The sequence below is a fragment of the Cervus elaphus genome, chromosome 9 (genome assembly GCF_910594005.1).
Source record: "Cervus elaphus chromosome 9, mCerEla1.1, whole genome shotgun sequence".
Taxonomy (NCBI): Eukaryota; Metazoa; Chordata; class Mammalia; order Artiodactyla; family Cervidae; genus Cervus; species Cervus elaphus.
Genome location: NC_057823.1, coordinates 8761668 through 8775762, shown reverse-complemented (window position 1 = coordinate 8775762; position 14095 = coordinate 8761668). Strand labels below are relative to the sequence as shown.

The following is a 14095-nucleotide window of genomic DNA, read 5'->3' as shown; positions in this document are numbered from 1 at the left end:
TCTATCAGATCTAGTCCCTTAAATTTATTTCTCACTTCCACTGTATAGTCATAAGGGATTTGATTTATGTCATACCTGAATGGTCTAGTGGTTTTCCCTACTTTCTTCAATTTAAGTCTGAATTAGGCAGCAAGGAGTTCATGATCTGAGCCACAGTCAGCTCCTGGTCTTGTTTTTGCTGACCGTATAGAGCTTCTCCATCTTTGGCTGCAAAGAATATAATCAATCTGATTTCAGTGTTGACCATCTGGTGATGTCCATGTGTAGAGTGGTGGCCAATCAGAATTCAATCCTAGAGGAAATCAGTCAGTCGGTCCTAAAGGAAATCAACCCTGAATATTCATTGGAAGGACTGATGCTGAAGCTGAAGCTCCGATACTTTGGCCACCTATTGTAAAGAGCTGGCTCATTGGGAAAGACCCTGATGTTAGGAAAGACTGAGGGCAGAAGAAGAGGAGGGGTGACAGAGGATGAGATGGTTGGATGACATCACTGACTCAATGGACTTGAGTTTGAGCAAATTCCAGGAGATAGTGAAGGACAGGGAAGTGTGTGCTGCAGTCCATGAGGTCACAAAGAGTTGGACATGACTTAGCAACTGAATAACACCACCAAATCAGTCCTCTGTCCACCTGGGCAAAGTGATTGATTGGTTTAATAGGAGCAAGTGACCAACCAAGGCCGATTAGACTCTCCCTTGAAAGGGATACTGAGGGCTAGAAGGGAGAAAAGCACTTTCTATAGAGGTTTTTGAAAGTGCAATAGTGAAAGCCCAGGGCTATTACAACTGATCTTCTGGAAGAAGCTCTCTACTGACTGAATCTAACATACACAAGAACTCTGTGGAAAAGAGGCATATTTTCAGCTCCTGGATCCAGCTATACCTGAAGTTAAAGGTATACTTTCCACATATATGAATACAAGTAGTTGTCCTTTGTTGCTTAATCCACTTGGAGTTTAGACTCTGTCCCTAGCAATTGGTAAGCCCTCCACTAATGCATCAGTTCAGTTCAGTTCAGTCGCTCAGTCGTGTCCGATTCTTTGCGACCCCATGAATCGCAGCACGCCAGGCCTCCCTGTCCATCATCAACTCCCAGAGTCTACTCAAACTCATGTCCATCGAGTCGGTGATGCCATCCAACCATCTCATCCTCTGTCGTCCCCTTCTCCTCCTGCCCCCAATTCCTCCCAGCATCAGGGTCTTTTCCAATGAGTCAACTCTTCGCATGAGGTGGCCAAAGAAACTCCAACAGAAACTGGAGTTTCAGCTTCAACATCAGTCCTTCCAATGAACACCCAGGACTGATCTCCTTTAGGATGGTCTGGTTGGATCTCCTTGCAGTCCAAGGGACTCTCAAGAGTCTTCTCCAACACCACAGTTCAAAAGCATCAATTCTTCGGCGCTAAGCTTTCTTCATAGTCCAACTCAGATCCATACCTGACCACTGGAAAAACCATAGCCTTGACTAGACGCATAGCTTTCTGAATTCTGGAGTGACTGTCCCCCAAAATCTAATCATTCCGTTTCTTATACTTTGAATTTCAATACCTTGTATTGATTTTCAATCAATACCTGGTTTGGCCCCGGTTGTAACTGCTTGTTTGCACACGTAATCTTACTTGATCCTGACTTACAGGAACAACGTCAGAGTTTGCATGGGCCACTGTTTGAGGCTGCAGCACAGTTTTTCCTTCCCCTTCATCATGGACACTTGACATAGGTTCAGCCAATCAGAGGTCTTCCCCGGGAAGCTGCCGGAATCGCAGAGCTGGAGTAATGTGCGTCAGGCACAGACACAGCCATCTTTCCACTTTGGCATCTTGGCCCTGTTTAATCCTAGATCCAGCTGTACCTGAGACTTCATAAATTGTCATCGTTTCCTATCCCTTGAAAATACTCAAAAAAGAAAATACTCCTCCATTTTTTGCGGTCCAATTTAAATTATATTTCTGACAGTAGAAACCTAAAGAGTTTCTGCTAAACCTATCAAATTAAAAAAGATACACTAGAGACTTCCTCGGTGGTCCAGCGGTTAAGAATCCACCTTTCATTGCTGGGGACAGGGTTTCAGTGGATGGATCTGGGAACTAGGATCCCACATGCAGCAAGGCAGCTAAGCCTGAGTGTGCAACCAAGACCCCACACAGCCAAAAATAAATAAATAAGTTAATTAATTAAAAAAATAAAAGATACACCACCCTGCACTTTAAAAATGAGAGGAGGAGTACTGTAAAACTCAATGCTGACAAAGTGAAACCGGTAGACATATATTTTAAGTGGAAGAAAATGGCATTATGTTTCAAAATCCATAAAAGTGTCACACCCTGCAACTCAGTAATTTATTTCTGAAAACTCACACTAAGGAGGTCTTGCAAATGAAGGGAACTGCTCTGTGCCAAGGCCTTGCAGCAATGTCACCAATTTTAAAATAGCAGAAAGAATATAAATATCTAACAACAGTGGACCAGTTGATTAAGCTATATTTCTTCCACTAGACAGAATATTTTCCATTCATTAAAAAATTGTATTTTAATCCTCCCCTACCCCTACCCTGGGTGGGGGGCAGTACAGTGGGCTGAACTTAGTGGTTAGATTTTAAACAATAGAGAAAAGGGAAAATAGAAACTCAACAGCAAAAATACCGGCAACACCTCCTGTAGTGGGTTGAATGTGTGGTGTGCATGTGCTCGCGTGCTGGGTTGTGTTCGACTCTCTGTGACCTTATGAACAGACTTGCTCGCCAGGCTCCTCTGTCTATGGAATCTTCCAGGCAAGAATACTTGAGTGGGTTGCCATTTCCTCCTCCAGGGGATCTTCTCGACCCAGGGATCAAACCCGTGTCTCCTGCATTGGTAGGTGGATTCTTTACCAAGGAGCTACCTGAGAAGCCAGTGGGTTGAATGGTGGCCCCCTAAACACATGTCCAAGTCCTGACCCCAGTACCAGTGAAAGTGACCTTATTTGAATAAAGAGTCTTTTCAGATGTAATTCAGCTAAGGAGCCAGGGGTCATCGGGGATTTAGGTTGGAGCTGGAACCCAGTGACTGATAATCTTCTAAGAAAAGGCAGAGGGAGATTTGAGATGCAGAGAAGACAGAGGTGGAGACGGGAGTGATGCGGCCACAAGCCAAGGGATGCCTGGAGCCCCCCCGGAAGCAGGGCGTGACAAAGAAGGACTCTTCCCTACAGCCTCTAGAGGGAACGTGGCCCTGTCAGCACCTTGACCTTGATTTCAGACTTCTGGCTTCCAGGAGTGCAAGAGAATAAATGTGCGTTATTTAAGCCAGAGTCTGTGGTCATCTGATATACAATCATGAGAATCTCATACACCGCCTTAATCAAGTAATTCAGGTTATGTCACTGTGACAAGTCATGTGGAAGTCAGGGATCCCCGATATGGCAAGATGAGAAGGGCGCCTCAACTCTGGTTTTCCTCGGACTCCCATCCTAATCATAACAAGGACATCAGGCAGACCCAGATCAGGGGAGCCTGAAGGACGCCTGGCCCGTCCTCCCCAAGACTTCAAAGGTCATGAGCAACAGGGAAAGCTCAAGGAGCCGTCCCAGCCAGAGGAAACTGACGAGGTGTGATGACTTAATGGAACAAGGTTCCCTGGCCAGGGTTCTGGACCAGAGAGAGGACATGGATGGAAGAACTGGTGACATCTGAATACGGTCAGATGGCTGGCTGACAGCAGTGCACTGGTGTTGATTTCTTAGTTGTACAAATAATAGAACTGATAAGGTAAGCTGTTCCTATTTGGTGACCGTGGGTGAAGAGATAGGGAACTCTCTGTGTTGTCTTTGCAACTTTTCTGTAGATCCGAACTTATTCCAGTATTAACAGCTCATTTAAAAAGTCACATAGGGGACTTTCCTGGCAGTCCGAGCTCCTAATGCAAGGCACACGTGTTCAATCCCTGGTCTGGGGACTAAGATCCTGCATGCTGCATGCCGCATGCCGCAGGGTTGGGCCAAGAAGACCAAAAACCAAAACAAAATTTCCAAATCATATGACCAAAACATGGAAGCAATCTAAATGTCCATCAACAGATGAAAGGATAGAGATGTGATATATTGCATATATAAATAAATAAATAAAATGGATATTACTCAACCATGAAAAGGGCTTCCCTGGTAGCTCAGCTGGTAAAGAATCCACCTGTAATGCAGGAGACCCCAGTTCGATTCCTGGGTCACGAAGATCTGCTAGAGAAAGGATAAGCTACCCACTCCAGTATTCTTGGGCTTCCCTGGTGGCTCAGATGTAAAGAATTCGCCTGCAATGCGGGAGACCTGGGTTTGACCCCTGGGTTGGGAGGATCCCCTGGAGAAGGGAAAGGCTACCCCCTCCAGTATTCTGGCCTGGAGAATTCCATGGACTGTAGAGTACATGGGGTCGCAAAGATTTGGACACGACTGAGCAACTTTCAGTTTCAGCCATGAAAAAGAATGAAATAATGCCATTTGTAGCAACAAGGATGGACTAGATATTATCATATTAAGTGAAGTAAGGCAGACAAAGACAAATATCATATGATATCACTTGTATGTAGAATCTAAAAAAGATACAGATGAGCTTATTTACAAAACAGAAATAGACTCACAGACATTGAAAACAACTTATGCTTACCAAAGGGGATAGTGGTAGCTGGGGGAAGAGATAAATTAGAAGTTTGAGATTAACATATACACACTACTATATATAAAACAAGAAAACAACAAGGACCTCCTGTATAGCACAGGGAACTATACTCAATATCTTGTAATAACCCATAATGGAAAAGAATATGTGTCTATGTATAACTAAATCACTTCACTGTATAACTGAAACAAACACAACATGTTAAATTAACCACGCTGCTGCTGCTGCTAAGTCGCTTCAGTCGTGTCCGACTCTGTGCGACCCCACAGACGGCTGCCCGCCAGGCTCCGCCACCCCTGGGACTCTCCAGGCAAGAACAATGCAGTGGGTTGCCATTTCCTTCTCCAATGCATGAAAGTGAAAAGTGAAAGCGAAGTCGCTCAGTCGTGTCCGACTCTTCGCAACCCCATGGACTGCAGCCCACCAGACTCCTCTGTCCATGGGATTTTCCAGGCAAGAGTACTGGACTGGGGTGCCATTGCCTTCTCCGAAATCAACCATACTTCAGTTTAAAAAGTCACCTGTAACAGAGATGCACTATATAGAGTAACTGTGATGAAGAGGAGGAGCTCTTCCATGAGTTCAGGGTTTTTGAGCACAAGCCGCTGGAGGCACCCATTCTGCTTTATGGTGCCTTACAATAATTGTTACGTTTTCCTTCCCCAGAAACCCATATCAGTAGATTGACTTTACTGTGTGCATGTGAGCAAACCCAAGTTTCGTTCATTAACAAAAGCACCCCTTCCATTTTCTAGCCTGAGACCCCTAAAGGACTCACAGGTATCAAGACCAACTGGAGTAAAAGAAGCATTCACCTTTTTAAACATACGTATCTACCCAACTGTCCCTCTGTCTGATTTGGTCAAAAGGCCATCCAAGTCCCTGAACTGGGCCCAGTTTGCCCTTGACAGAGTCTAAAGAAAGAAGCCCCAAGAAGGAGTCATGGGGTCCTTTAGGCTTCCATTCTCTCCCTTCCTCCCCCAAGGCCACACCCAGCAGGAGCTGGCAATGTGAAGAGTCTTGAAGATCCCCAGGGGTAGGATCTGAACCCAGCTCCAGTCCCAACCTCCCCAACCTGGCTGTATGTGGCCATGTGTCTCTAATCTCCCAGTGTTATCACAGTGGGAGCCCACAGAAGAATGCAGCTTCCTTCCCAAGCCAACCTCCAGCATGGTGGGTTCTGTTCTACTTAGCACGTTTATTGAGCATCTACTGCATGCTGGGCCCTGTGAAAGCAGTGACCAAGTCAGACCAGGTCCCTGCCCTCCCAGGCTCACAGTCCAGAGGGAGAGACAGTCTGCAGCTGCATAATCGTATGAATAAGTGTGAAGTTACAGTAGTGACACATGTCAGAAGAGACTGGAGATGTTATCTGGAGGGAGGGCGTGTGGAAGACTGGATAGGCTGTGGGTTTGTTGATCAACTAAGCAATACACCACACTCATCTTTCCATATTCAAACACTCAGACCATCCTATTAAAAAAAACACTATATAGTACAGGGTACTATATTCAATATCTTGTGTTAAATCATAATGGAAAAGAATATGAAAAAGAATGTATAGATATGTATGTATAACTGAATCATTTTCCTATACAGTAGAGATTAACACAACATTGTTAATCAACGATACTAAAATACATTAAAAAAATTTTGTCCCACAAAGACACACTGCCCACATTGTTATCTATGCTGCTGCTAAGTTGCTCCAGTCGTGTCTGACTCTGTGCGACCCCATAGACGGCAGCCCACCAGGCTCCTCTGTCCCTGAGATTCTCCAGGCAAGAACACTGGAGTGGGTTGCCATTTCCTTCTCCAATGCATGCATGCATGCTAAGTCACTTCAGTTGTGTCTGACTCTGTGCGACCCTATGGACAGCAGCCCACCGGGCTCCTCTGTCCACGGGGTTCTTCAGGCAAGAACACTCCTATCACAGACTTTACCTTCCTTCCCAGGACTCAGTGGGGCCTTGGCACTCTTTGATCCTCATTTTACAGATAAGGAAACAGGTTTGGAATGTGAAAATAACTCATCCAAGAGTGCACACCATGTGAAGAGCCAGGAAGAATTTGAACCCAGGACAGTTTTCTCTAGTCACTATACTTCTTGCCCTCCATTCTCTCCCTAAAAAAAAATGCATAATAATTTTAAGAGGGACAGTTCTCTTTTTTTTTTTTAGGAACAATTCTTGACAAAAGAACTTTTTTTGTTTGTATTGTGACTCTGTGGCATTTGGGATCTTAGTTTCCAGACCAGGGATGGAACCCACAACTCCTACATTAGAACTGCAGAGTCTTATACCCTGGACTGGCAAAGAAGTTCCTAAAATGCTTTTTTTGGTTTGTTTTTGTTGTTGTTTTTATTTTTTAACAACTCTGGGAATTAAGATGTGGTACCTGAGTCTACTGGGCTTTCCAGGTGGTGCAAGTGGTAAAAAACCCACCTGCCAATGCAGGAGACATAGAGATGTGGGTTTGACCCCTGTGTTGGTAAGATCCCCTGGAGTAGAAAATGGCAACCCACTCCAGTATTCTTTCTTGGAGAATCCCATGGAGAGAGGGGCCTGGCAGGCTACAGTCCATGGGGTCACAATGAGTCAGACATGACTGAGCAACTACTATTTTGGGGCTTCCCTGGTGGCTCAGAAGGTAAAGAATCTGCAATGTGGGAGATTTGAGTTTGATCTCTTGGTCAGGAAGATCCACTGGAGAAGGGAATGGCACCCCACTCCAGTATTCTTACTTGGAGAATTCCGTGGATAGAGGAGCCTGGTGGGTTACAGTCCATGGGGTCACCAAGAGTTGGACATGACTGAGCGACTCCACTTTATTTTTTTTTTTTTTTTTTGAGCGACTCCACTTTAAAGGGAAGGATGTTCTGACACATGCTACAGTTTGGATTAACCTTGAGGACATTATGCTAAGTGAAATAAGCCAGGCACAGAAGGACAAATACTGGATGATTCTGCTCTTATGAGTTTCCTAGAAGGAGTCAAACTCACAAAGAAAGTAGAATGGTAGGTGCCAGGCACTGGGGGAGGGGAGAATGGGGAGTTGTTGCTTTTTCATGGATACAGTTTCAGTTTTGCAAGATGAAAAGAGCTCTGGGCTTTCCCTGGTGGTGCAGTGGGTAAGAATCTGCCTGCCAATGCAGAGGACACAGGTTCAATCCCTGGGGAGATTTCACATGCTGCGAGCAACTAAGCCGGTGCGCCGCAAGGAATCAGTCTGTGCGCTGCATGCCGCTGCTGAAGCCCACTCGCCCAGAGCCCGCGCACCACAGCAGAGTCGTCTCAATGGCTGCAACCAGAGAAAGCCCAAGCAAAGCTCAAGACTCCGCGCAGCCAACAAAATAAGAGCTCTGAAGGTTGGGTGCACAACAATATGAAGAATGTTCTTTTAAACATCGTTGAACTGTACACTTGAAAATGGTCAATTTTATGTGTGTTTTACCACAATAAAAAAAAAAAATCTAGGACTTCCCTGGTGATCCAGTGGTTAAGACTCCACACTTCCATTGCAGGGGGCATGCGTTCAATCTCTGGTCAGGGAACTAAGATCCCATATGCCATGTGGCATGGCCAAAAAAAAAAAAAAAAAATCTAGTGGTGTTTTTCAAAGAAGAGAGTGTCCATATCATCTTTATTTCTGAGTAGTACAATTCAGTTCAGTTGCTCAGTCGTGTCTCTTTGTGACCCCATGGACTGTGGCACGCCAGGCTTCCCTGTCCATCACTTAACTCCTGGAGCTTGCTCAGACTCACGTCCATCAAGTAAGTGATACCAGTGGAAGAAATGTGGAAGTGTCTCCCTTCCACCTCCCCCTTCACCTCCCCCACATCTTGGTTCCCTCCCCAAAGGCCCCACTATCATCACTCCTACTCTTCCTTCCTCAGATAGTTTCTGCATTTGCAAACAAATCTTTCCTTTCCCTGACATTTGTATTTCCAACAATGCTTCCACACAAAAAAATCATTATGACAAAATACACATAACACTTAACACTTCAACCATTTTAAAGTGTATAATCCAGTGGTATCAAAGACATTCACCATGTTGCACAACCATCGCCTCTTATCTAGTTTCAGAATGCTTTCATCACCCTCAGAAGAAACCGTGTTCCCATTAGCAGTCACATCCTAGCCCCCCTCCCCTAGCTCCTGACAACTACTAAGCTACTATCTGTCTCCATGGATTTGCCTGTTCTGGACATTTTGTATACTTAGAATCATACACTGTGTGACATTTCCTGTCTGACTTCTTTTACTCAGCATGATATTTTCAAGGTTCCTCCAGGCAGCAGCATGTGTCCCTGCTTCATTTACTATTGAACAGTATTCCACTGTTTGAAATAATGGAAAGTAAACAGTTGTTGTTTTTTTTTTTTTAATCTAATGAGCATTTGTTTTGTTTTCTTCCTTTTGGTGGTCCTGAATTGTACTGTCATGAGCATTCAAAAACTTTCACAGTATTTGGACACTTGTAATTATTTGGGGAGTATCCCTAGAAGTAGAATTGCTGGGGTCTTCAGTAACTATGTTTAACCTCTTGAAGAACTGCCAAATTTTTCCACAGTAACTAGACTTTGCAGGAGTGGCTTTCCAATGTAACCATTTTGGTTTTGTTTTTTTTTTAAAGCTGTCCATCCCTCCCCTTCCCTTTACCTAAGGGTGTCCCAGGCACTGTGCTGCTGGTTACACTGTTGCTAAGCCAGACTGAACTCACCATTTGGCTCCTCCAGCCAACTTTCTTTCACCTTGCTTGTCCCTCTCCAAGGAATCAGTTACTCCTGATCCAAGTCCTGGCCCCTTCCACGTGTGACTTGGGACAAGTGACTTAGCGGCTCTAGGTTCCTTATCCTCACTTGCAAAACAGGGTAAGAACAGTTCCTCCCTCCAAAGGTTTGTGATATTAAAAAGAAACAAACATACACTACTGACTTCCATGGTAGTCCAGTGCCTAAGACCCCACATTCCCAAAGCAGGGGGCCTGTGTTTGATCCTTGATCAGGGAACTAGATCCTACATGCTGCAACTAAGTGTTTGAATGCCACAGCTAAAAAATCCTGAATGTCACAACTAAAGGTTCCACATGCCACAACGAAAATCGAAGATCCTGAGTGCCACAACTAAAACCTGGCACAGCCAAATAAATAAATGTGTGTTGTTGTTTTTTTTGAAGACCTTAAAAAGAAAAAAAGAACACTAGTGATGTGCTTAAACAGGGACTGCATCCAGTGACACGAACTTTTATCCCCAGTCACTCGTGGCAGTAGCATGTGACTCAGTTTCTCTGATCACCATTAACTCTGGGTGTTAACAGTTTCCTTTTCTCCCCCCAGTGCAATGGGGGGGAAATGACACCCACTGTGGTTTCTCTCTTTCCACAGTCCCGGCTTCTAGCAATGCATGCACTTCATCCAGACATTTATTACATGTTTGAATGATAAAATCTGATTCTTGGTAAGATTTTAGTTCTGTTCCCTTCTTCCCATTGGCTGAGCTGTCACTCCCAAGCCAGCCCAGGCAAGATCTCAGATTTTCTGAATTCTACCTGAAGCTGCCAGAGACCAAAATAGCCACTAAGTATGTGATCTCGGGCTTGAGCTTGCAAACAAGGCTTTGGGCAGTTCGGAGAACGCTGCCTTGGGTATTCTGAGGCCTGGGTCAGAGACAGACGGTCCTTGGTCAGCACCCTGGTTAATCCAGGCCAAGGCTGCTTGGAATGAGGTCAGTGACCCAACTCCAAGGTCCAGCCCTGTTTCTAAGGATGCGGCCAGAAACTCAGTGTTATTTTTCTGGCTATCTTGGGAGGAATTCTGACCTCTGAGGAACGTGGACTGGGGACCTACTGTGTGCCAGGCACAAGGCTCTAATGTAGACATGCCCCTGCTCTGGAATTTAGGGCAGGAAGTGGGAAATAAACCAGAACAGCAGTGCCTCTAAAGGGATGATTTCTGAATGTGACTGCTGCTCTGAACAGAGTGGAACAAGGAAATGAGATGGACCTACTTGGGTGGTGGTGAAGTGGGGTGGGGATTTCAGCCGAGGTGAGGCGGACACCTAGGAGTTTATGTTCCAGCTGAGTTCTGAAGAAGCATTTGGTTTCGCAGGAATCTTCAGAACATGTTCCAGGCAGAGGGAGCAGCAAGTGCAAAGGCCCTGCGGCTGGGCCCTTGGAGGACTGCTGGGGTTAGGGCAGCTGTGTCCTGGAACAACAAGCGGGGGGAAGGCCTGGTCTCTGGGGCCACATCAGCCTCCTCAACATACGAGCCTGCTTCAGGCACCACCCAGTTGTGCCGTGTGTTCACTTTATTTCGTTCCCCCCCTCAGACTCCTGGCCTGAATGCCGCATCTGTGGCCCCAGGAGGCTTTAGGTGAGTGGCTTCCCGAACTATGCCTCAGTTTTCTCATCTGTCAAAGGGACCGAATAAAGGAGCCTTACTCACAGGGAGAAGGGGGGGCGGGGCTCCGATATAATTCACAGCAGCGAAGAGTGGACATTTGTGGACTATATGATCAGCTCGTCCCCAAGGCATGACTCAGTGAGTTGGAGCGGCCACAGCCTGCGAGATGAACCGTCCGAATCTTGCAGGTGGGAAAACAGGTTGGGGACCGTGAGGAGCCACACACTTCTCAGCGGAGAGTTACGGACGCGGCGCGCGCGCTGCGTCTCGGGCCCGGGCACGCGCACGCCCGGCGGCCCGGACGGGGGCGGGGCCTGGCGGGGGCGGGGCCTGGCGGGGGCGGGACCGGGCTCGGGGGCGGGGCGGCGCGGGTCCGAGCGGCGGCAGCTGACTCGCCAGTGCGGACCGGGAACCGGTCAGAGGCACAGCTTGAGCCGGCCATGGAGCAGCCCAGGAAGGCGGTGGTGGTGACGGGTACGAAGGCATCGCGCGCATGGCGGCCGCGGCGGGGGCGGCCCGGGGCAGGGCTTGGGTGGGGCGGTTCGGGAGGCAGCGGGGCGCGTCGCGGGGAGGGACGCGGCGGCCGGGTGGGGCAGGTGCTAGAAGTCGCCTCAGGTTTGGAAGGTGTCATCGCCCGCGGGAGCCCAGCGCAGTCCGCGCGAAACAGAGAACGTGGAGAAGGGGGCGCCCCTGGGATCCCACTGTCAGGGGTCGGGGCAGCCAAGGACGTGGGGGTCCTGGCAAACGCCCCGCACGGAGCAGGCCCCTCTGGCGTCCTCCCTTCCCCGGTTGGGGACACTGACCCTCCGGACACCTGTTTGTTGTGTCTGCCCTCCCGAGGTCGGGACAGTGTGGGTGTCGCCACCCCCGGTCCCAGGGGACAAAGGCCGATTTGCGGGCAGGAAGTGCCCCGGTGACAAATGAACGTCTTGCCGGACACGGCTCCCCGAACCCTGCGCTAATGAGGGGCTGCTCCCCTGAGGCAGGGGCCGGCGGAGTTCGGGGGACCTCGGGTGCCGGCCGTTCTTCCGGTTGTTTCAGGGACTGTCTTGATCAAAATCTTTCCTGCCCGGGCTGTTTGTGGATAAGCCTGCTCCCCCCTTCCCCCCCCCACACTCCTCTGTCACCAACTCCCCGAAACTAACTGCGCCTCCCCCTCCGAGAGACTCCGCCTCGGAGCCTCGTGGGCGTCAACTTCCGCCGGGCCTCTGCGGGGAGTGGGAGGGGGGACCCGTCATGAGGGGTGACAGTGAGCAATCCGGCCAAGACTCAAACAGGTGGTGTGTGGCCCAGGAAGGTCCGGGCTGGCCCTGGAATTCCTCGGAGGATGGAAGAAGCCACTTACTTGGCAGGTGTGTCACGTTGCCAGGGGGTCACTTTCCCCTGCAGCCCTCCCGTGTCTGCTTGTTTATTACTTTAGGGCTGACTCTGGCGGCGGCCCTGGGAGGGACATTTTTCTGGCCTGAGGTTATTAGATCTTTACCGTCTCATTTTGCAGAAGGGGAAACCGAGTCTCACAGAGGTGCCCTTGTTTGTCTGAGCTGGGAACCATGTTTGGTCCATGCGGGATGAGGAAAGGGGTAGAGAGATTCTGACCCTACTTGGGGGCCCCCTGCTGTTCCAGGACACAGTATTCCTCCCAGGGCCATGATACCGCTTGGGGCACTTGGCCCAGCTGGAGTGACCCATGACACGTGATCAAGGACAGCCTCTCTTGAAGAGATTTATTTTTTAGATAGTGTGTTTGGGTTGGTCAGAAGAGGCAGGCCACAGACTCTGCTGGGTCTGGGTTTGAATCCCTGCTCCTCCGTCTTCTCGCTGTGTGACCGTGGACAGCTGGTTTCACCTCTGTGCTTCAGTCAGGAAACACCCTTGCCTGAAAGGGAGGCACAGGGGGGCTGAAGGCCACAGGGCATGCAGAGCACCCGGCACATCCTCAGGTACAGTCTGGTTTGTAAATAAATGGGGCGCAGTGACTAGGGAGGAGGATGATGAGATGGTGCCTGGACAGCCTGACCTGCGAGATACCCACGTACATCACTTAAGGGCCATTCCTTATCAGACCGTGAATCACGAAGCACCTCCAGCCCTGTAATTCCAGAGCCCAGGATAGGTGCACGAAGACAGTGATAAAATCGTTATATTTGGGGGTCACAGCTAGGGGGAGACACTGCAAGGGGAACAAAGTCGGCCTTTTCTGGAGCAAAAGCGGGCGCTGGCCCCTTGGCACACGAGGCCAGGTGAGAGTGAGAGCAAGGAAGGACTCGAAACTTCTGTTAAGAACAGTTACGTGGCGGGGCGCTCTGAAGGGACCGCTGGGTGCACCCCAGAACTTGGACTGGGCCCTGACATTGTCCCAGGCATGGCTGCTCCCGAAGCTCCGTGCTCCGTTCTTGTGGATACATGCAGCCACCTGGCCCTGGGCGGGCCAGGAGGGGCCACTGGGTGGTGATGTGCTGCTTTTACTTTTTTTTCAGGATTCGGCCCTTTTGGGGAACACACTGTGAATGCCAGTTGGATTGCGGTCCAGGTAACTGAATCCAGAGGGGAGGAATCAGGCTGGGCTTCCCCTGGCAATATTTGGTGCCAAAGAAAGCAAGGAACCTATGAAGAGAGCGTCTCCCATGAAGTTTCCCGGAGAAAGATGTTATGAGTCATAGGTATTCCTGCTCAGATAGTTACCGCGGTAATGTTTGTTGAGTGCTTGCTCTGTGCCAGGCATTTTTTTCTGCCTAGAGCACTGAGTTCTTGCAACAACCCTTAGGTGTGTTTATTCTTGTGCCCACTTTACAGATGAGGAAACTGAGGCCCACAGAGAGTTATTTGAGGCCATCCAGCTGAGAAACCAGAACGGTCTTTCTTCAAAAGTGTCCCATGCCCCAGCCAGGTTTAGCGGGGGCCAGGCAGGGATATTGGGAATTGTGGCAACCTTGTAGAGGGGATTGCAGTGATCCTCTGTGTTGCCTCCTGGCAGCTGAAGGAAGCAAAAACTGCATATTGAGGGCAGGGAGGGGGGAGTCTTCCCTGTTGTCACAAGCCTTCTA

The 14095-nt window shown here is 48.6% G+C and overlaps 2 protein-coding genes across 4 annotated transcripts in view; one reads left to right on the top strand and one right to left on the bottom strand.

Moving 5' to 3' along the window:
- The window catches only part of LSM4 (LSM4 homolog, U6 small nuclear RNA and mRNA degradation associated), a 29454-nt gene extending 18185 nt beyond the window's left edge, over positions 1-11269 (bottom strand). Inside the window, exon 1 of the mRNA XM_043910963.1 lies at positions 11094-11269. Coding sequence (XP_043766898.1) covers positions 11094-11183 — 90 coding nt within the window. The 5' untranslated portion in view covers positions 11184-11269. The remainder of the gene's footprint in view (positions 1-11093) is intronic.
- A 128-nt stretch (positions 11270-11397) lies between these two features.
- The window catches only part of PGPEP1 (pyroglutamyl-peptidase I), a 36235-nt gene continuing 33537 nt past the window's right edge, over positions 11398-14095 (top strand). For 2 of the 3 annotated variants that reach the window (XM_043910962.1, XM_043910960.1), the window contains exons 1-2: positions 11398-11525; positions 13529-13581. In XM_043910962.1, the coding sequence (XP_043766897.1) occupies positions 11492-11525; positions 13529-13581 (87 nt within the window). In that variant the 5' untranslated portion in view covers positions 11398-11491. Of the gene's footprint in view, positions 11526-12275; positions 12404-13528; positions 13582-14095 lie in introns of those variants that run through there. The other variant, XM_043910961.1, reaches the window with a different exon arrangement.